Source organism: Vanellus vanellus, assembly GCF_965231255.1.
Source record: "Vanellus vanellus genome assembly, chromosome: 12".
NCBI classification, from domain to species: Eukaryota; Metazoa; Chordata; class Aves; order Charadriiformes; family Charadriidae; genus Vanellus; species Vanellus vanellus.
Window position 1 is genome coordinate 20,135,415 of NC_138917.1, and position 23,191 is coordinate 20,158,605.

At 39.0% G+C, this 23,191-nt stretch overlaps 1 protein-coding gene across 1 annotated transcript in view; it reads right to left on the reverse strand.

Moving 5' to 3' along the window:
* ESRP2 (epithelial splicing regulatory protein 2) overlaps positions 1–22,959 on the reverse strand; it is a gene marked incomplete at its 3' end in the record, with an annotated part of 42,979 nt that extends 20,020 nt beyond the window's left edge. Inside the window, exons 1-6 of the mRNA XM_082489294.1 lie at positions 22,816–22,959; positions 21,749–21,877; positions 3,801–3,914; positions 1,798–1,912; positions 927–1,025; positions 751–805 (exon numbers count right to left, since the gene is read on the reverse strand). Coding sequence (XP_082345420.1) covers positions 751–805; positions 927–1,025; positions 1,798–1,912; positions 3,801–3,914; positions 21,749–21,877; positions 22,816–22,950 — 647 coding nt within the window. The 5' untranslated portion in view covers positions 22,951–22,959. The remainder of the gene's footprint in view (positions 1–750; positions 806–926; positions 1,026–1,797; positions 1,913–3,800; positions 3,915–21,748; positions 21,878–22,815) is intronic.
* Positions 22,960–23,191: the final 232 nt, after the last annotated feature.

The following is a 23,191-nucleotide window of genomic DNA, read 5'->3' on the forward strand; positions in this document are numbered from 1 at the left end:
AGTTTGCAATTTAGCTTGTAAATCAGGAGTATACTTGATGCAGGGACTCTTCTAATTCAATTACTCATCTCAATAAAGAAAGGAAAGATAACCAGGATAATCCTTTTATACATACAACGCCTAAAATGCACTATGTTGTCCCTGGATTGCAGTTCCTTAAAAATAATAAATAGGAATACTGGCTGACAGTGAAGTAATAAGGAACTGGATAAATTTTAATTGAAAGATCTAACAATCCAACATAGATGGTTACAAGGCAGTGCTAAATATGAATACATATTACTTATGCTTAAGATATTTCTGCAATGTATTTGAAAACAAAGGACCATTCTGTTTCTTCTCTCCCTAAACTCAATATGCAATACAGCACGTTAGATCACTCTTCAGAAGCACCATGTAGTTCAGGTGCATATATATAGGGTGCGCTAGCTATTACCCCTGTTGACTTAGGGAAAGTTCACAAATATTTCTTCACCACTGGGTAAGATAAGTCAGCCTTGCTGCCATGCAAAACAGAAACTAGAGAACAAAGAGCGTTTAACTTGCAGTGACTTTAAAGAGACAGACTAAAGTACAGCCAGCATTCAACGTACCAGCTATAGTCTGTCCATACTAGACTACAGAATATACTGTTACTGTTCCCAGGAACCAACCTACTTTCACAGTGAGCACGGAGAAATATTCACAAGCTTTCCCTGCTGTAGACAAGACTCATCTTTGGTTGTACACAATTGTGACAAGGGCACTTACCAAGGACCTGTTTCATACTTGTATTTCACAGTTTCAGGCTCAGTAAATATGTGATCTGCAACAAAACAGGAAGTTTAAATATAACCAAGGTCAGAGATTACTTAAGAATGACAGTACCACTGCCAATTCTTACAGAAAAGAAAGATTTCAGCATTTCTTATAAATAATTCACTTACTACAACTTTCAGAAAGCATGCTGAAAATGATAGCCACCATGGTTTTCACTTGCCACACGCCAAAGTCCTCCTCTGTTTCATCTGTCCCTAAGCCAAGATCTAAACAGGTGATTATAGAAAATAACAGACTTGCACAATCATTTGTAAACAAGTCATAAGGCTTTCCTGATACTAACACAGAACTGGTAATCAAATTTACTGGTCTTAGCGGGGACATGTGACCATTAGACATTTGTTACTCTGCTCATAAACTGGTTAATATTCACTTTAACGGTCAACAGTCTGAAAACTATTGATAGCTTACATCATTTCAGTGTTAACAGTTAATAAAAAGAAAGAACTAAAACCAACAGAATAAGTTCCTATCACTTCAAACATAACTGAACTTTAACCACATTCAGTTGGGCCACAACAATCCTCCTAAAATTTAGATCTAGGGTGTTGTTTTGGGTTGTTTTTTTTTTTCGTATGTTTTGTTTTTTTAATTATTTTTTGTTTTAAACTCAGATCATACAAAAGAACTATTACTCTCGGCAAGCAGTAGAAGCCTGCAGACCAACTGGTGCTGAAAAGGCTCACTGATAGCTAAGCCTTTCCTTTAAGATCAAGTATCAATGCAAGTGATGTTTTTCTTTAGTGGGCTTAACAAGTGTGGTCAGAGCTCATTGTTAGACGAGTGAAAAAAAAAAAAAAATATTGCAAGCAGAACCCTGCTCCCCAACACACACTTTAGCAAATATTCTTTCTATTTTGCCTGTGAGTTTTTAAACCCCACATTTTAGTTTAGAAGAATAAAACCTGTAACTATCACAGAGGTAAAACCTAAAGAAGCATAATTGATTGTGGCATAAAAGCTGCAGCAAAAGGATACATTCTGCCATGGTCTTGATAGTCTGATCTTTCACGGCGGCTGAACTAGGGTAGCAAGTGTGAAATTCTTTGCGCAGATCATAGAAGGAATAGAAGCAGTCTGACAGCAGGAAGTTCTAAAAGGAAGACAAAAAGTTTGTTTTGTACACACCATTCCTTTAAATTATAATTAATATTTTTGGACTGAATGAAGCAGTCTCAAAAATCACATAGTTGCATGTCATCGTCTTGTCTATGATAGACCAGTTTAGTTTCTTTGTAACACAGTTCAAATTCCACAGCCTTACAGAATTAGATCTCTAGATGAGCAAACCCAAATAGCTTCTGAGAGGCAGACCTGTGCAAAACAGCTAGAGAAGACAGCGGGGAAAGAAAGAAAAAAAAATTTAAAAGAAATCTGGATTTTGCTGTTTTCCAAATACTCTCTTTTAGGATACTGTATTTTCTCTTTTGTGGCTACACTGAAAAGCAATATTGTACTAAAACATGATAACAAAGTTTAAATAAATATTGTTACAGTGTACAAAATATCTTCCAGCAACTGGAAGACATTTATTCATTACTGTTGTGTATTGGATAAGAACTTTAATTATATAACATTACTAAACAAATGTTTAAGCAGCCCTTCACTCAGACATTAACTTATTTTTTCAAGGAATGAAACAAACAGTTCTGGTCTAATTCACTATTTTCTCTCTCACATTCTCCAAATGTTTGACTATATAAAAGTTTGACTTTGGTCTAGCCAAACAGCACCCACCTTTGTAAATAAGGAATTGAGTAAATTCTTTAGTAATGCTTCTTAGACATTCTAGTAATGCTTTCTCAAAGTAATGCTTCTTAGAATGGTAGGAAAAGCAAGAGTTAAGGTCTGAGGCTTACTAACATTTAACCTGCAGGGAGAAATAAACTTTCACAAATGAAAACTGGTCAGATCCATTCCTTGATCCGATATGGAAAATTACTTCTTCCACAACATTACAGCGTTTGTTTTGGTTTAGTCCATTTGTTTCAAGATGGAAGCACAAAGAATTGCCCAGAATCCATATTGCGGGATGGCATGAAGTGGGGGGAAAAAAAAAAGAAAGAAGTACTATCATGTTTGAATGTTAAATATCATTCCTGTTTCCTTACTTGCTTCATCCCTACACAAACATGCACTTTTCATAAAAAGTCAGTGTTATGTTTTAATATGAAACAAATGCCAAACGAATACTTGTAGAAACTCAGCATGAGCCAATACCCTTATATAGAGAAAAAAAATACAACTGATCTGTCAACTCCTTCCATGTCAACAGCTCCCATTCCTGCGGGGTTCCTGCAGGCCCTGCCAAGCAGGCTAACTCAAGAGCCACCACTCTGCATAAAGGCAAGATTCTTCTCCCTGTGCAAGACAGATACTCTAAGCCCTTGCAGGAACTTGGGAATAGAAACTGCTGCTTCATGAGGGAGTAGCAAATAAGCTGTAGCACTACTACCTGCTGTATAAATGCGGACGGGGAACCACTGCCATTGTCCAGGGCAAGTCACTGCCTGTATGTTTACTCTCTATAGGACATTGACACATGGCTCCTACCAATTTCAGATCTTGGTAGAAATGCATCGCTCCGCACAGAACCTGTGGTCTAACTCCAGCCTAAACAAAGCAATAGTTCTCCATCACCTCTGCTGAGGTTAGACCTGTACCTTTGCTTCTATTTCTTGAGACACAGAATTCAAAGTACTTGTTTTGTTCTTGTCTCTATCCTGCCTTTCCTAACTTTCCTCTTAATTACGCTCATCTGGGAGTTCTCAAGTACTGTAGCTGACTTCCAAGAGCAAGCGCCAAGAAACGCTTCTCTGCTACTCAGGATTGAGATAGGGGGGAGATCATCTTAAATTTTCTTGGAACATTAATGGTTCCCAGGCTTGAATTGTGTTGCTCATCTCAAACTCACACAAGTTATTTTCTTTGGTGTCCTTAAAACACAGTACTGCCCTTCTGCATCAGTTCTGATCTCATACCTTCTTAGATGTTTCTGGGTGGAGGACTTGTCGAATGAGTAACTGGCCATCACTGCAGAGTGTGTAAGAGCTCCTTCCCAGTACTTTCAAATCACTGGATACCAGCTGACTAAACTGAAAAATAAAGTGATAAAATTCATTGTACTGACTGATACAGATAACTCCATAAAATGCGCAGTTATTATTACAACAATTTGTTTTGTTTTGTTTTTAAAAAGATAGAATAATTCAGCACTTTGTAATAGCTTCTGAAAAAACATGATGGAAAACAGATGAGGGATCTTGATAAAGTCAGGCAAAGAAACTATGCATTTGCGGAATAGAAAATAAAAACCCAGCAGTATGGCAAAAAGAACAGTTAGGACAATATGGCAGAATTATTATTGTGAATTATGGTATTATAATGATAATGTTCAAAATCTGATCTTATTATAATAAAAGCTATGAAATATTTGAAAGTAAAAGAGACAAAAACAAACACACAACCTTTCAAGATCAATCACAACACTGATTTTGCAATAGCCTTTTTTCACCTATAGCATCTTTGACTTCAGTTATGTCCTGAATATTTTTTTTTAACTTTGAACTTTAAAAAGAAGGTATCTATCAGGATTTACTAGTGCTTCAAAAGTTATATGCCAAGAAAAGCCGAACAAGTTGTGGCCTAATACCTTCAAAAGTGAAATTATAATCAAGTCAGATCCAAGCCAATCAAACTTCTTGATAGTGTTACTTATAAACACTAGATAAAATTATTCCCTACCTGTAGGATGGATTACCCCCAATAGATTAATTCTCAATAGGAAAGGACTCCATCTGTCTTGTTCAATGTTGTTTTCCATCCTTATACAACATTTTCTAGCCTTTTATTACTCCATACCAGTGTCAAATTCCTTGCTTATAATAGTCAACTATTGCATTATAGTACATACATGTATTGAAACAGTAAAAGGTAGCTTGTTAGCTAACTTTCAAGGGGACAAATATAATTATTCTAAGCTTCTCTCTTGATGCTATTCCCTCCCAGGAAAGCATCACCTCACAAACAAAGCAATAATTAACATCATGATGCAGCAGCCACCCAGTACTTGCAGCAATAGCTTGCAACTCCAAAACAACCACCCCCAAAAGTAAATTACAAGTTGACTTGAAACTTCAACAATATCTTTATGCTGTCTTTTAACCTGTGTTTGGGGGGAAAAGAGGGTTGGTTTGTTTCACCATCAACACATGTAACACTTTACATAGTTACAGTCTACACTCAGGACAGATGATGTCCTAATGATCCGTTCCCACAGCTACACAGTATTCACTGTGTGAATAAACCTTGCAGCATCTGTGTCCCAAAGGCAAGGCTCCATGAGGGAGAAATCATGTACTGAACACAACTTAGTAGGAGCAGAGACATGACTACCCAGGCTTTATTTCAAAATAACTGCTCAAATCCAGTTCAGGCCCTTTTCTAGGCTTGGACAGCTAACCAGCGTCCCACTACCTTCAAATGCTGTAGTAGTGGCTACTGCATATCAAGACAGAGAACTGAGCGGCAAAGCTAGGTAAGGAGAGACACTTCCATCAGCATCTTGTATAAGTTGCTTAATTTGCAGATATATACACAGATATATCTATAAAATGAAGTTATTTAACACCAAACAGAAGATATTTGAATTTAAGGGTGAAATATCCCCACCAGAAAAACCCTTTACAATGGCAAGTCTTTGCACACTACCAAAACACACACCACCACCCCCCACCAAAAAAAAAAAACAAAAACAAAACACACACACACAAAAAAACAAACCACAAAAGAAAAACACAAAAAACAAAACCCACACCAAAACCCAAACAACCCAAACTCTTGCAGATTCAGAAAGCCAGTTTCCTCCTGATTGCTAGTCCAGGTTTTGTTCCTACCACAAGTTAAAGTCTTGAAGAACACGACGCTATAAAGCAAGTTATTGTTCAAGGATGATTTAATGTCAGAAAACTGAGATCTGAGAGTGCTCAAAATACCTCAGCTGATGTGTAAACAACAGAAAAAGAAGAAAAATCCAGAGGACTCGAAAGGAACCACTTCAGAAATGCAGAAAAGTTCTGGAAATTGCCACTGTCATAGGCCAGCAACAAATATTCTCACCACAGTAACAGACATGAGGAGAGTTGCATTCTCACTAAATGCAGCATCTTATTACTTTCTGTTTTAACTTCTGGGCACAGTAAAGAATAAATATTTGTAAAAAGGGATTAGAAATGGTGATAGGAATTAGCTTCCAGAAGGCGTAGAGGGATTCTTGTAAAAAGGAAGCAGAACCTTACTGCTGAACAGTAATAAAACACTCCCCAAACCTTCAACTTTGTACCATGTGCTTCTGAAGATGCACAAGAGCTCATATAAAAAGAGTGCAAATAGGGAGTGATTGTGATCAGATACAAGAAAAAAAATCCAACATAGTCAATTTGAGGGAAGCATCAAATGTATGCAGCCTCTTGCTTTACAAATAAAATATAAAAACTGTAGTTCAGAAAGTCTTCACCAAGCTAGAAAACAAAAGGAGAAAAATGTTTGGACAGGGGAAGAAATGCTCAGGCAAAATGGTGTAAGGCAAGTTGGTAAAAATCAAGACTGTTGCACTGAAATATTCGCATTTTTTTTCAGATAGTGTTTTCCGTACAACATACAGCTGAAGACAAATACACAGCACAATTATTTTCAGAAGCCCCTGGTAAGAAAGACATGTAGTATTCCATTCTTCTTGATAAGGACACTGATAAGCCCAATACTTCAACTGTACTGAAGTTCAAAGAAGGCATGAGAGGCAGAATTTGTTTTTATTTTTAACTGAGCCTAAGCATTTGCTCTGCATATTTACTAAATTTCAGCGATAATATTCAACATTGCACTCCTTTCCAATGGGACAACTGACATGTCAAAACAACTCTCTACTTTTCTTACTAGAGGCTAGCAGCTTAAAGTGCCTTAGATAAAATGCCACAAGGTTGGCAGGCCTTGCTGAGTGCTTATTTAGAAACTTCTATTTTAAAAACAGCCTTTTTCAGACTTTGGGGTGTACTGCACCAGAAGAGGGCAAAAGGAGTGTGGGAAGAATAGTCAGGAGACAGAAGCAATCCTTCCTATCCAAAACAGCTCGGCTATTGCATGGGTTAACCGAGGAGAAGAATGGGGTAGCAGAGTGTCAATGGGAAGATTCAGCTAGGAGAAGAGCATGGGGCAAAATAGCAAGCCCAACACTGCCCCAGAGGAATGACAGACATTTGAGGTTAGCCCAAACCGGCTCCTTTCATCTACATGAGATGTCTCCAAATTCTGGAAGGGTAAGTATGAAAAGCACAGCTGCGGACCAGCTCTCATTACTATAGATTACACTGGACTTTTAAGTCTTTCAGGTAATAGATACAGCCTATCACATGTATCAACAGGAGTTAAAGCAACCAGCACAGATACGTTTATAAAGCCACACTGAAATATAAGTTAAGCAATTCAGTGTTCCTGTGGAAAAGCCATCTTCAGCCTCCTTTTTGTCTCAATGAATTTCAGGCAGCATCTCAAAAAACAACCTCGAACCGGCATACACCCAAATGTAGCACACTAAAGACAAGTTAAGACCAGTGCCAGATTTACATTACATTTTTCTGTCTCACATGTTGAACAACCTGTCCGCAACTCTGTCATTTCGTAAATTCCATCCACATCTCCTTCACTCCACCAATAAAAACCATCTCAGCTATTTACCTCCCGTCATTCATCTTCACACTGCCCTCCATAGCACTCCCCCACTTTAGCATGCAAAGCTGCCCCACCTTGAGACTTCCTCCATCAAGCTCACACACCCTCTGTCTCCCCTGTTAATCTACTAATTTCATAGCAACAGAGTTATACAGTGTTAATTACCACTTTTTGCATCTTGCAACCAGCCCTCATTTCAACTGCAAGAACCACAGTGGATTGGCATCACCCTCCACCCTTTATTGCTTATTCCACCAGATCCGTCTCTCTAACAGAGCTCTGATGAATCATTCCATATTTAAAGGAACATGTTCAATAATTCAATACTGAGATTAAAAACTGAACAGAGAGCAGAGGAACAATCAAACAAGCTGCTCTGTACGCTTACCTCCACGAAACCTAAAACAGTTCTTAGAGAAAGGCGGTGAGAGGGAAGGACAGAGTTTGAGCACCAGTTTGAAAAACTGGCTAAACAGGATTTTGGTCATGTAGCTGAGAGTACAAAGAGAGCGAAGAGGCATGTTTCGCCAGCAGCAAAGCTGGATGAAAGCCAGCACGAACTGCTGTGTTTTCTGCAAATGAATCCCAAGTGGCTGAAATGACACAGCCCCCTTCGTGTTGCCTTAACTATAACTGAACAAAGCTGTGGATCTTAGAGAAACAAGAAGACTCCTCATTAAGCTCTTTCTATAGTTATAATGCACAAAGCACTAAAATAAACCTCTGGCTATTTGGATATTCCCATTTCCCTAACTAAAAATAGCTCTCATCCTTGAGAAAGGCCACTGCCTCTGCGCTGTATCTGTGCTTGGCATGGTCATGAAATACTGAGACAATTCAGTTGCAGAATGCATCCATGCTGTCAACTGAACCATTTCTAAAACACCAAGACACTCAGGGGGATTCTCTCTTTAATTCACCTCTGAGGAATAACAGAAAATTTGGCTGCTTCTTACGTATCAGCCCTCCAGCAGCTCCTTCAGAATTAAAAGCATCCTTGCAATTTAACCAGGTCTGGAATGTTATGCTAAAGCATAACATAAAAATCCAGAAAGCAGCTTAGCTTGTAGTCCACGCTTCAGCTAGGCATGCATCTGTTCCCAAGTAGAAAGATGAGTTATCAGATTTATATATATATATATATAAATAATTTTTTTATTCTTTGCACAAAGGAGGGTCCTCACAGTGTGGGGACTTGGTTTCAAATCAGTGGTATTGACAGACATGTTACTAAATTGCCCAGAGATAACAATTTGGTGATTACACATGAGTGCATGATCAAGTTTCTGCCAAATTAGCATATCAAAGTGCTCATTTTGACTTCTGTCTTTAGACTGGTGAGAGGGCAAATCACACCTGGTCCAGCCAAAAATTAAGACATGAGACAGACAGATGATACTTGATTTGGGATAAAGACCAAATTTGAACAGGTTTAGCGTTCTAGATCAGTCTTTCACAAAAAACACACACACACAAAACAACACCCCACAACTCAAACCCCACAACTTATTCAGGAGTGACACCTTTTGGTCATTATTAAAAGGAAAACTTTCAGGAATAACCTAGAAGAAAAGTTATTTCGGCTCACCTAGGCTCATATATTCCAATATATTCCCTTGAGCTTAAAGAACTCATTACTAATACTTAACTGTCCTAGAGAAAGTGAAAACATACTCCACAGATCTGTAAAATACACTGAGACAAAAAAAAGTCTCTGAAGATTCTCTACTACAAGTTCTGCTTCAACAAAAATATTGCAGTTCTTGCCTCAAAACCTGATCTTACAGAATGTCCTCTACAGTTTATTGCCAGAGAACACCCAAACCCAATTACATAGTTGCAGGTGCGCTTCCTGAAAGGAGATCTCCAGTGGTTGAACAGGCTGCCCAGAGAAGCTGCAGAGTCCCTATCCTTGGAGGTACTTATTCAAGACCTAACTGGACAAGGTCCTTGGCAGCTTAGCTGCCCCTATTTTCAGGTGCTGGACTAGATGGTATCTATAGGTCCCTTCCAACCTCAGCTATTGTGTGATCCTCTGGTCTCTTGGGTCCCTCTGGCTTGCCCACTCTGCAGTTACGCTGAAGATCATTACATCAATGCCACCACAATATATACACAGGGGGTGGGGGGAGCTTTGGAGAAGGACATGTTGTCTGGGGTGGGGAGGAAATCAAGAGGTGAGATGCAGCCAAATTTGATTAACAGAACTTTTTTGCCACCAAAACATAAGCAAGATCGGAGCACCACTAAAAAAAAACATCCAGCAATCCTGAAGTCTCCCTTAAGATTTAAAGGCTTTAACACAGCGTGAGAAATCTCAAGGAGTAACAAGCCATGGGTTTGGCATACAAAGCTTGAACACACACAACATACTATGACATGTCAACTTTGGGAAATATTTTCACTTGGACTTTGTGCCTCAGACCCTACACCATGCGGGTTTCACATTTATTTACAATACTCTCCATGAGCAGTTTTCTGCTCCTTCACTCTTCAAACTCTGGTGATAATGTCAGCCTTATCCGTGCAATGGAGGAATTTAAAGCATGTCAATACTACGGGGAGGTGCACAGACTGCATTTCAGCAGTATTTACAAGTACGATAACCCTTTATTGTGCTAGGTAACTTTTTAAACAGAGAATCCTATAGTAAGCCCTTGCCTTTGTTCATCTGTTAACTGCTATTCCACATGGCTGATAATGGATACGTGGTGACCTTGTACTGAAATTGCTGTATGGAAAAAAAGAAAAAAAAAAAAGCGTAAGCCACAGTACAGCCACAAGCTGCAGCTAACGTTTTTTCCCTTCTAGCAAAACAGGAAAAATCATTGTGTTTAGATACTATTCAGACAAACATAAAAAAAAAATTGCCCCTTGGTTTTATTGTTTTGCAGGAGAAACTTGCAGAAGATGAGTGAGGCAGTCCAGGTCCACTCACTAGAAATGTTCAAAAATAATATTGCCAGTTTGATTTCTCCTATTAAGAGGAAAGCAATTTTTTGCTCTACTGAACACTAATGCCCGAGATGATTTAGTGACTGAAGACTAGCCTGGACAAAAGCATGGTTTTCATTTCCAACATGCCACCGACAATATAACTGTGCTCAGTATGACCAGTCAAGTTACATATCACCTTATGCCTATTGAGGTATATAAACTGTATTAAATAACTGAATGAGTAATCAGTCACAATGGCCACCATAAATGTACTCGAGAGAGATATGTACCTATTACCCAAAACCAGTCAGAGTTTCTATCCAACTTTGGAATTCGCAAGTGTAAGAGCAGGTTTGCTCTCCTCAGTCTCAAGGAGATGCAGGATGTGGCACTGAGCTTCAAGCACTGCAGACTGTCTTCTCCTCAAGAATATTTTGTTGTTCCTTACTACCTACTAGTCTTGTCATTTTGTATTCTCTCCTGAATAGAGGTCCAACAACAGCAAACCAGGTACTACACATCCTGCTGTTTCTGCTGCTCTTCCAAAACAGTTTCATCTACACCGGCTGTCTGGATAGACATAAACTCATACTGTTGCCTTCCTCATAGAAAGAAACTAATTCTTTTCCACCCATGGCATGAACTAACAAAGGCAACAGGGTTAAGGCCTCAACCATTCCATGCTTGGGGTTCTGCCATAAAATTCCAAACATCACAAATCTTCAAAAGAAGTCGCTAAAAAAAACAAAATTATGTTTTTCAAGCTATTTAAGAGATCCACTTTTATCTTTTACTTTGTTGGGAAGCTGAAGTTCCAGGAAATAATACCACCCCTGTCCTCCTCCTTGTTGTCATCGCACAGGTCACCACAGATTCTCAAGTCAGGAAGGCACACAGCCTATGTACACCTCTTACAATGACTGCAAGAGTTTAAGGGAGAAAAGTGGAAGGTACTCTTCGAGTTTATCACATCCTACCATTCAACGAAACACAGAAAAGTACTTTAAAATTCATCACTCCTTCAGAATTACATAGAGGGACTGGAAGCTTTAAGCCTAGGTGAGGGTAGCCCGCAGCTAATTTTCTGCATAAAAACAGGTTTGCTTAGCATGGTTCAGCAACAGGTAGAATATGAAATGCAGAAATGGAGCAACAGTTGTCATGCTCTGTCTGTCCAGTGACAGTTTGTAGAGCATAGAAAACAGACCATCGTGACTCAGGACTGTGACAAACTGTCTTAAGGGTGAAACTTCCACATTATTTCTCTCTTCGGCTCATTTCAATCGGGCCTGGGTCTTTGTGCAACAAAGTAAAAAATAGCTAACTAAAAGTTTTCATTATTCCTAGGAAAGAATGCAAAAATCTAACCTTCTGCCAAGACCAAGATCTGTCCAAGCCATGCCACTGGGGCATTTTATGACCATTTTTGATTAATTATTTCTTAGATGGAAGTTTGCAACACCAGATTATTTGCATGCTTTCCAGCGATGGTATCTACATCATCTAATTCAGGTAATGCATTAAGCATAAAAGGCAAGACCATGGTTCAGGCCATCTAAATGTCACAGCAATCAGGTCACAGCTTTTATCTTCAAAAGCACAATCTGTTTTAATAAGAGAGTGTTGAAATATGCAGAGTACTCCACAAATAAGCTACTTGAAGTTAGCCATGTGTAAGATAAAGCACCCCAGTCCAGCAACATACAAATTTCAGTTTCTGGATTTACTTTGCTACTATATTTGCTAAACAAGGAAATAGTTACTGAGACAGAATAAGTTTTCACCTTTATATTAACCTGTATGAAAGAGGCCACTAGCTATCAAAACCAACAAAATAATGTGAAAAAAGATGCATATCTTGCAGAACACTTTAGCATTTGTTAGCATAGATTGTTCATGAGTCTGTCTTTAAGCAAAAGGAAACTCTCATTATTAACGCAAAAAATCCATACTCTGTCAACCTTTTACCTACATTTCAAGCAGGAATACAATGGTGCCTCACACTCCTCACAGGTTGCTTGCTATCAGCTCAACTCCCAGAGCAAGTCATTACAGCTGGAAAGACAAGGTTGAACATACTTTCCAAACTCTAGGTTTTAATTAATGCCGTGACTGCAGTATTTCCTAAAGTCTTGATGTAAGCACAAGATCTCTCTCAGTGTTCTATACCTCCCCCACTCCCACTTACCTCTGTTTCAAGGACAAACTTTCATTAGCAATGTGATCTTTAGCACTGGCTCTATTGACTGTAATGCATGGCACTGCTCTATTTACTCAACACTACCTCATTGTTTGTAGGGCAAGCTTAACCAGTTGTAGGAGAACAGCCAATACCTGCAAAATTAAAGCCTTTTTTTTCTTATTGGGTTGGTTTTCAGGATGTTTTTGTAGTAATATCCAGGGAAAGTAAAAAAGAAAACGAGACACAAAATGAAAGACGACATACCTATTATCCACAATTCAGTTTCCTTCGAAATTCTTTCATACTCCTGCCTCTCCTTTAAACTTATACTGTAAAAATAGCATAGGCACGGAATAACAGCCTTGAGATCCATGAAGTATCTTTGCTTATATAAGAATATATGTGATTCTCGGTCAAACCCTTACAAATATCAGCAAAACCCCAAACTTTTATAGACTGGCTCTGGTCGGCTTCAGAAACAGGAAGTTTTCCCTTTCTTGTTCAACACGCTTTCACGAAAACATAAAGGAGAAGTGGAAGTAGACCCCTAAGTCAGCTCGCTTTTAATCTCTGAAATTTTAAAGTCACGGATAAGGGCAGCAACCCCATGCATCAGGAACTGATTACGTTTGATAAAAGGAAAAATTAGAGTAATATATTATTATTGTTAAGAGTTTAACAGTTCTTAACTGAGCAAGATCAGAATTCACACTTGGCCTTCCAAGGGACTCAGACCTGCCCAATACAGAAGCACGACATTAATGGGGACATTATTTGGATGTTGCTTCTGTTTACAGAACCACATCCTCTCTTTCAGGTAGCTTCTTGTTTCCAAAGTGAGTTCATTATGACTGAAGAGACTTGATATGAGCTGTCTGGAGTTATGAAGCAAGTCACACAGCTTCTTATGATCAATTCTCAGTGTCTGAGGTTTATAAGAAGAGGGGGTTGATTTGTATTTTCTTTTGTCTGTTTATGCATAGCACAAGAGCAGCAGTTTTCTTCTCCTGCACTTCATATTTACATGGTGCCATTACGCATGCTTTATAATAAGCAAAACTTCATCCTGTAACAGTTTAATTCTGCTGTAAGAAATAACATTGGCTAATACACTCGAGTGATCAACCAATGAAGCAAACCCCAAAACTCTATCACAGTTGTATTCTTGTGACTACTATGTATTTTCCAGTTTTCGATCTCACGCATCCCCTCCGATCCAATAGTTATTTGATTCAAGAGGTTTGATGTGTTATACACTGTTTTGTGTGTCTCTTCAGCTGCAAAAGAATCCTAAATTAACTTCCAGGTACACAGCTACAATAAGATCTACTTGAAAAGCAAAACCTCCACAGTGGTTTTCACGCTTTTATTTTCCAAGTTGCATACTATAGCTCTGTTTTACTCTTGGTGCAATTCACCGCAACAGAATTACCTAGCAGGAAAGTAATTCTGCCATAACTTCTGTAAAGATGTTTAATTTCACACATTGCCAATGTCTACACAATTCATTACGATGTTAAAGCACATGCTTAAATTTCTCCAGAATTAGCACCAGAGAATGGAAACACCACTAATTACGTTCTGATTTCAAGTCTGTAAGAATGATAACACAGTTCAAAGATTGTCCTAGAGCTCTAGTAGTAGAACATTGTCTTTTAAGCTAACAGGTGTCCAAAATCATCACAGGAGCCAAGTTTTTGCGAAAGAGAATACTGTTTCTTAATCCTAAAATTAAGTTTCTTTCCAATATTTTAGTGCTAACATGATATCCATTTCTCAACACTTTTTGCCCCTTTCTGCACACTGCAGCTCTACAAAGGAAGGTAGCAGGGGGAAAGAAAAACTTAAGTATTTTTAAATGGAAGTTTGGGAGAAGTGGCAGGGTTGGTTTTGCCACTTATTGTGCAGTGAGCATCTAAATTTCAATTCCCAATACCTTTTGCATAATATTTATTTTATAACTCACAGCTATCTTCACAGCATGTGGATTTAATGAATAAAGGACCGATTAGTAAAGCAGCTGTTTATAAACAAAGAACAGGACTACTGTATAGAAATATACTGGAGTAAGTTGTGAACAGTTTAAAGAAAATCAACACAGATTTATGAAAAGCATTAAAAAATGGTTTGTAGAGCAAACATGACTTCTGATTCAGTACCTTCTTAGAACATACACATGAAGTTGCCTTTCAGAGTATCAGTATTTTCCTCCTTTCTTGAAATAAGGTTGTAACTGACAGAAATTGATCATGAAGGAAAACAACATCTCTCTGCAGTTTTTATGCAAAGCAGGAATTATTATGAAGAAATAAAAAGTTTTACCATCTCCTGCCTGCTCTGGAAAAGACATGAATGTGAGGAAGAGGGAGAATTACTGTTTATGCTTCTAATTAAGAGACATAAAAGTTCCAATTTTAAGCACAGAAATTATAAAATAAAACAGGGCTGACATTATGTTGCTAAAAAAAAAAATTCATCTCCAATCAGCATTTTTAGTTTTGGCCACAACACTGCTTCGCTAGCAATATCAATTCCAGCATCTATGCGTCACTCTTAAACCTAGCTGTTCAGCAAAGAAGTGCTGCAACACGTTGACAGAAACGTTGCCCTTGTTTGGCAGTACTTAGCTACCCAAGACCTTCTGCATATAACTTAAGGGTGGTGTTTGTTTTTTTAAAAAATAAGGAAAAAAAAAGTTCCAAGTAAACCAACACACAGATGCAAGAACTGTGCAACCCTTTCAAAAGCTGCGACAAGAACCCAACAAAATGCTACCACAGGAAGAGGGAAACAGTGGATATTTGCAGACAATCCAGAGTATCCACACAAAGCACTGCATGTATACTTACTGTCAAAAAGTTAGACTACAAATCCTTTATTCCTCATTTATTACTCCTCAGCCACTTTTGAAAACCCTGACAATAGTTCATTGACACATTTCCAGTGACCTTTTCAGTAGCTACTTACAGCAAGCTAGAAGAAAGATGTTCAAAGTCTTTGAGGATCATGTAATCCAGCAATCTTTGTATTAGAAAGCTTCTACCCTGTGCTTTACTGTCTTCCAATGACTTTAAAAAAAGCTGCAAGTACAATTTCAAGAGAAATTCAAGTATTCAGATATAACATTACAGCTGCGAGAACATCCAAATGTGCTAGTGGCACAGTTTTCAAACGCTGCACAACACCACACTGTGGGAAAACAGGTGTTTCAAGCTATTCCAGACAGATGATAGTAAAGTTTATTTTTCTATATATGCTAATCCACCCAGGTTTGGTAAGAAATTTAATATTGCTGTTTAACTTCACCAGAAAAAGCAGCAGCATCCACTATCATAAACAGTCTGCTCAGGCTCATCCTCAAACCACTGGGCCAAATTATTCACTTCTAATGAATACTGCGCACTTCTAATGAATACTGCGCACTTCTAATGAATACTGCGCACTTCTAATGAATACTGCGCACTTCTAATGAATACTGCGCACTTCTAATGAATACTGCGCACTTCTAATTTTAAGAGAAGACGATAGCCCAGCTAGCCAAGACTACCACATTTTTATGCTTGCAAAGAAAAGAATACACAGCTTTAGACAAATTCCTTTATCTAATTCTCTGCTCATTTCAAAGTGAAATCCACCTAAATATAGGAACAAAGCAAGGTTTATGGGAATACTCAAGGAATTCAGATGAAAGCATTGCAGCCTTCAGAGAAGCTAAGGTTATTGCTTCTCCTAACAGAACATAAATGCTGCCAATAATAAATGTATTCACATGACCTACGTATGTATATTCACGTATATATATTACACATGTAACAGGGGAACTGGTTCTGGCATTAACTCGTAACAGGGGAACTCTTTCTGGCATTAACTCTTCTCTGTTTTTGAGAGAACAGATTTGTGTGTTTCAATCATAACATAGTGGATTTGTAAAGGGAAAAATAGCTTGCCCATATCATCAAGAGCAGAATTACAAGCAGGGTTCTGAAACAAGAGTTAGCCATCCATTTTCATTACAAAAGAAAAAAACCTCCACACTGTAACAGCCTGCAGCTACAGGAAGTGTTAGCACATCCTTACTTCCCCACAACAAAGACTGACAATATTCCAATATTGGGTATCAAACATAATTTAACCAATACTCTTCTAAGTTTATAAATAAGGCTACATGCACACAGCACACTCAGCTCTCCTGTAGGAGAGACAACCTGAAGGCCACCTTGTGTCTGGCAGGAAATCCTCATCGCTCACTGCTGATACCAGACCAAGGCCAGTTTCACAACACAAACTGCTTGGTGGCCAACCTGTCTTAATACATTTCTCTCCTCTCACCCACACTGCTTGTCCACACCTTGGTGCTATGGCTGCCCTCAGAAAACCTACCTAATCTGCCACACCATACATCAGACAAAACCGTTCCAAACCAGAACTGTTTTTAACTCAGAACAGTGCCCTGCTCCAGTTTTATAGGCAGCCCCCAAAACTTTTGTATTGGCAGCATGCAGGTGAAGGAGGTCTATGTAGCAGCACCTAACTAAGTGAAAGGTGCCACTAAAAAGTTTTCATACAACTGCAGCTTGAGAACATGATGCGGGGGCAGAAATACCTTAAGCTGGTATCGCCATCAAACATGTTGGATCATGAAAATACAACCAAAGGGTGTAGTTTCATGGGACGGGAGCTTGGACAGCAAAGCAGCTTAGAAGTTCCCACCCTACCTGCTCATTTCAGTGATCCTGTTTACAGCACAGCTTCACAAAGAGTTTTACTGACACAACAAAAAGAAGGCAAAGTATGGTGCCGGGGCAAGAAAGAAGCTGGCTTCACTGCTGAAGCCAAATCTTGTGAAACTACAGCCGAGTATTTGTTGTGGAGAGAACAGCCTGCTCAGTAACACTTGCCAAAGGTTTGCCAAACACCTGCTCCAAAACTTCAGAACTCAGACCCAGCAAATATTCCAAAATACAGACTCTGTTAGGAGTTTTATCGAGGTGGTGCAGTCACCAAATAATCTGAAGTTGGAAGACCAACCATGAGAACCACAAGACTGGGAGGGGAAAAAAAAAAAAAAAAAAAAAAAAGAAAAGTAGAAAAGTCACCCTGAATTTTCTCAGGCTTTTTTTATGCAGTCTGAAGGTTCAGAGGTGTATTACAAAAAATAATCAAAAAATCATTTATCTAAAATGAAGGTGTGACATCTGGCAAGTGAGCCAAGAAAACCTTCTGCTAGCACTTTGTGAAGAAGAGGCTGCAGAACAAGTTTCTCTTAAAAAAAAAAAAAAAAAAAAGTTGTAACCGGTTTATCAGGTTAGAGGAATTAGCTGGTTCTTCCGCCTCTCCCCCCATCCCATTTGTTTCCAAATGCGCATCTAACCAGCTTGTTTCTTGCTGAATTTGTTGATATGTGAGAAAATAAATTGCACCTGCAGGTCAGCTGGATGATCAATAGGCATCCAAACATGCTTTAGAGAACTGCGAATTTGCTGTCACCTGATGAAGTGGCAACCCCTCAGTATTTTCAAATTGTGCATAGTTTAGGAGGGTGAGGGGAAAAAAGGCCCTGCTTTGTCTTTCTGTGTTTAAGAATATGAATCCAATCTATCACTGATGTATTGGATTCAATGTACAATGTGATGAAAGAAGAGCAAAACTAAGACACCCTCTCAAACAATTTTTTTAATACTTAAATGTCAATCCACGGATGAAATTTGGGTGCTTTCAATAGGTCGAAAAGCAGACCCAGCTCTCATGAGAACCTCTCCCTTTTTATGTATATCGTTCAAAGTAAGATGGTAATTACAGCTAAATACTGCAGACAGCTCTCCAAAATTATTAGCTCTTCTTAGACTTATCCTTTGTCAGGGAGACATGCAAATATTGCCTTGCAAAAGGAAAGTAACATGTCTTAAGGCAAGTCATGCTGATTCAGCCAGGTTTTCTGTATGGGAAGGATTAAGAAATCCACAACCCTTTCAACTCAGTATTCGATCTTTACCTTATAACCCCCATGGCTAGAACCAGAGAAGCACATGAAGATCTTAGATTTTTGATGACACAGTGATGGGGCTGAGAGAAAGGCAAAGTTCATTTTGGTTTTGCTCTTTAAAAGCAAGCTTCCATTCCTGCATTCCTGAAAGCTTTCAGAGAGCAAACTGAAAATAATTTTCTCCCTTAAAAGCTTGGAAACTGGGAAACCGTAAAGCCCTGGCAGTTACATATACAGCAGTTCCAAATACACACTTCAACAAGAGACCTCCTCCTTACTTTGTTAAAAATAATCCTCACATTTTTCTAGTTGGTAGCATTCTGCGACTACAACAACACACCTGAGTCAGCAGCTACAAGTTCACTATTATTGGTCCGACACCAGAGATAAGTTATTAATGCAATTTTGAACTAAATACATCAAGCAAACTGCTTCCAAAGGGCACACATTTTATGACTTCAGGTAACTGTTTCCCTAATATTTGTACATTACCAGGATCTTGCGTCCCCACCCAAAGCATAGCTATCAAAACACTGCACATCACCTATCAGAAATTACAGCTGGATGCCATAAATGCACTAGCATCTGTGGAATCAAATCCTTGTTACCCTGGACAAGTACAGTATTTAAAAACTTGCAGCAAAACATATAGAACATACACTGCAACAAACAGCTTGGTTATTTGAGGGCACTGTGCTTCAGAACCTCACTTTGTAAGATTACACAGCAAAAATATATCGGTGGGGAATCCTATTTTAGAACATTTCTTAAGACAAACCCAAGTAGTAAGTTGTGTGAGATGTAACACTAAGAATATGAAGTAAAATTGAAATGATCATCGAAATGATTTGCTCAAGTGCCTTGTTACAAGCAGAGTAAAGATTTAACCACAGATTACCAGCTTTTGGTAGACCCTATCATTGCTGGAAAGTGAACTAAATAGTAATAGGAGGCTTTCTGTGGTCAGTGGAAAAACTCCAGAACCAGAGTAGCTGATCTACTGTTTACAAATCACAGAATCAGAGTCACAGAATGGCTGAGGTTAGGAGAGACCGCTGAAGCACAAACAAGTTACAATGGATTTGTGCTTAGTGATTCTCACTTCCCTGTACATGTGGAGACTGGGAACCCAAGGCAAAAGCCAGAAGCGGGCACTGAAACTTTCATTTACATGATTGAGATGTGTGCTAAAGTGAGTGATTTTCAGCTGCATCATCAAATTTTCTACCACAATCCAAGCAGGGTGTGGAAAGCTAATTTCACATACCCTATAACATTATCTCAAATCAAGGTACAAGTCTACTTCCTTTTCCTTCTCCTTTTCAAATAACCACTTCACCCACCTGTGCTTTTGCTAATCAAAAGGCTTAACTGAGGGGGAGGGGAAAGAATCTGTATGTGTTGACAAATACCAGACTCATCCTTAAAATACACGATGCAATTAAAATATTTAATGTGTTTATCTTCAAAAATGCAGAAAAGGACCTACTATTAAAGAATGTGGAATTTTGCTTTTTGCCACCACTGCAAATGGGAGGGTGAATTAATTCTCTCCTAATTCCCATGGAGTCAGGACACACGGACGGGAGGGGAAGGGGGACGAGCTCAGGAAATTGTGTTCCAGAAGACCTACAACAGAACTGGCCACATCACAACTGGCATCCAACAATTAACAGCAAAATCATAATTTAGTTGCATAGATATGACAAACAAAAAGGAAAAAAATTGTTTTTCAAGAGTCTACCCACCTACACACAAAGGTAGTATTTCCTTTTATTTGCTAAAGCAGACCCACCTACAGTGCAATTTACAGCAATAAGATACAATCTCTCATAAAGTATTGAGTATAATTAAAGTGTGTCTGTTATAAAGGTAAACAGAGTGTACTAGCCTAAGCTGTTCCAGATGTCTTTAGTGCAAGATCTGGGACAAGATCAAACCTGCAGCTGCACATTTTCTCAGGGGTTATTTTGAAGCTTAAAAAAAAAAAAAGTAAAATTAAATCACCTCTTGGTCTTGGACTCTAGCAAAACTAGCACAAGTAGAATAAACACCATCTGCAGCTAACGTTGACAGATTTTAAGACACACAAAAGTTACACATTTCTATTTTCAAAGATACTCACTCCAGAGTGAAGTGTTAACCATTCAGTATCAAAGAGGGCTAGGAGCTAGTCTGCCAAGTTATCTGTGTCACCAGAAGTTACAGCAACATGAACCTGTTCTACTGCCTAAGCAAGTTTCTTGCTGAAACACACCTACGAATGATTCAGACAAGGTGTGGAAAGCCAGTTTTATATGTTACACAAAAATGCACTATTGTATTTTTCCATTCAAGCACATTCTGTGTATAGAAAAGGCAGGGAAAGAAAGCAAATTTTCAGGAACTGCATACGTACACATTACTCACATTAAAATTTTTCAGGTAACCTAGGACCTCTTGAACCACAAGGATCATACAAATTTACAGATTTACTGTCTTAGTGTGCTATTAAGTGAGCCAAAGAGCAAAATACAGAAATTGTTGGAAAAAAAAAAACAAACACCAACAATCACTTTATAATCCACTAAACTAATTAAGCTTATCTGTAAAAGAGTGATACACAACAAGCACAGCTGATGTTTTATGAACATACAGTTTTGAAGAGTTCAACTAACTTTAAGAATAACCAGTGAGAAAACATTGTTTTTTTAATACATGTTATAGGGGTGGACCTGTAGATTAAAACATACCACGTAAATTCTGAAAGCTTGATTAGCACTGCTAAATTGAGTAGTGGTCTTATTGTCCCACTTTTTTAAGACTTAAGAGAAATTTGGAATAAAATTAGACCCATTAAAATAATCAAAAACCAGACCGTCCAAGGACTAGAGCATCAGCTCAAATATTCTGGTGTTGCACATAACTGCTTCAGAATTACAGGGTTCCCATTTCAAATGGTTTAGGTCTCTTTTAGGGTTAGCTTTAAAATAAGCACAAAAACTTGCAAGTGATTTCAAAGTGAAAGGCAAATTTAAAGTCTATTTCTTTTATCAAACCAATTGAATCTTGTCCCCAGGCTTCACCCTTAACAGCCCCTGCTCCCAAGAGCAGCACCTCACCTGTTGAAGAACCCGGTCCAGTGGCTCAGCTTTGCCCAATCCCTCTGGTGTTAAGCCACTCACTTCGCGACACTGGTCGCTTAAGTCCAAATTGTCTGCTTTCACCAGGGATTTGTGTAGTGTCCCTACCTAAAAACATTTAAGAAATGATAGGCAAAAGTGAGGAACAAGCGAATTGGCTCTTTTTAACAATGCGTTCAGACTGTGGAAAAATCAGAAAGGTGCAGAGTCACGGTCCCGATAACAATCGCAATGAGAAAAAGCATTTGTCGATTTCACAAATCGAAACCTTTTGCCTCGGTTTCTTTCCCTCCCACCCAGGAGAGCCACGCTCTCTGCTTCGGTGATCTCAGCCGGTTTTCATGTGACACCTTTTGCAGTTAGCACCGATTTTTTTGCGGGGGTCGTTAATTGCAAAGGGAAGATCACATAATGTTAAGGCAGCTTCCTGAATCTATTCATGAAATTCATAGTCACGTTTTATCAAAGCACTTCATTTCTAGGGGGCTCTTGTTGAGCATGGGGCTTTTGGGGAAAAAAAAAAAAATAGAGCGTATTTTCAGATTACCCTAAAATTAAACGAAGTCAATATTCTTTTAAAGGTTATCCAAACATTGTTAAAAAAAAAAAAAAAAAAAAAAAAAAAAAGAGGCTCCCGCAGCAGGCCGCAAAGGGTCCAACGGTTACCCTGCGCCAGCTTCCAGGAAAGCGTGCACGTTTGGAGCCTACTGAAGGCAGCTTTTTGTTTTAAAGCTTCCAAAGTCCGTAGACATCTTCGAATTTGAAGGTACAGATGTTTTAAGGAGGACGGGGCAGGGGGGTGGGAAGCGGCCAAACTTTCTTTAAAAGTTACTTCTTCCCTTAAAATGCCACAAAAAGGAGGTTCTGGAGCGCCTAACCCGCTGAGTGAATGACCCCCGGGCCGGGGGGCCCCGCTCCCTCCCTCCCCTCCCCTCGGTGCATTTGTGAAATGAACAAACGGCTCCGGGGAGGCGGCGAGCGGGCGGGCGAGCCTGCTCGCCCTGCGCCCGGGGAACGCGCCCTCGGACCGGGTGTCGAAGCCATACCTTCTTGCTGTGTAGATCCACAACTTGCCACACCAAGAGAATTAGTTCCCTCTCATCCGAACCCAGTTTAGCCCCATATGCACCAGCTGTTGCCCCAAACAACACCACCAAAGAGTCACTGTGCGAAGCCGTCATGACCACAGGGGGAAACAACTACAATCAAAAGCAGAGGTCAAAAAAAAGAGAGAAAAAAAAAAAAAAAAAAAACAGAAAGAAAAAAAAAGACACACAAACAAACAAAAAAAAGAACAAAAAAATCCCACAATGCTCACCCCCTACCTCCAAGTGATCAAAAGGGAAAGGAGCGAACTAGGAGTCACAATATCAAGAGGAGAGAAAGAGCTCTTTAGGAGGTAAGGGTGTTTGAGACAAAAAA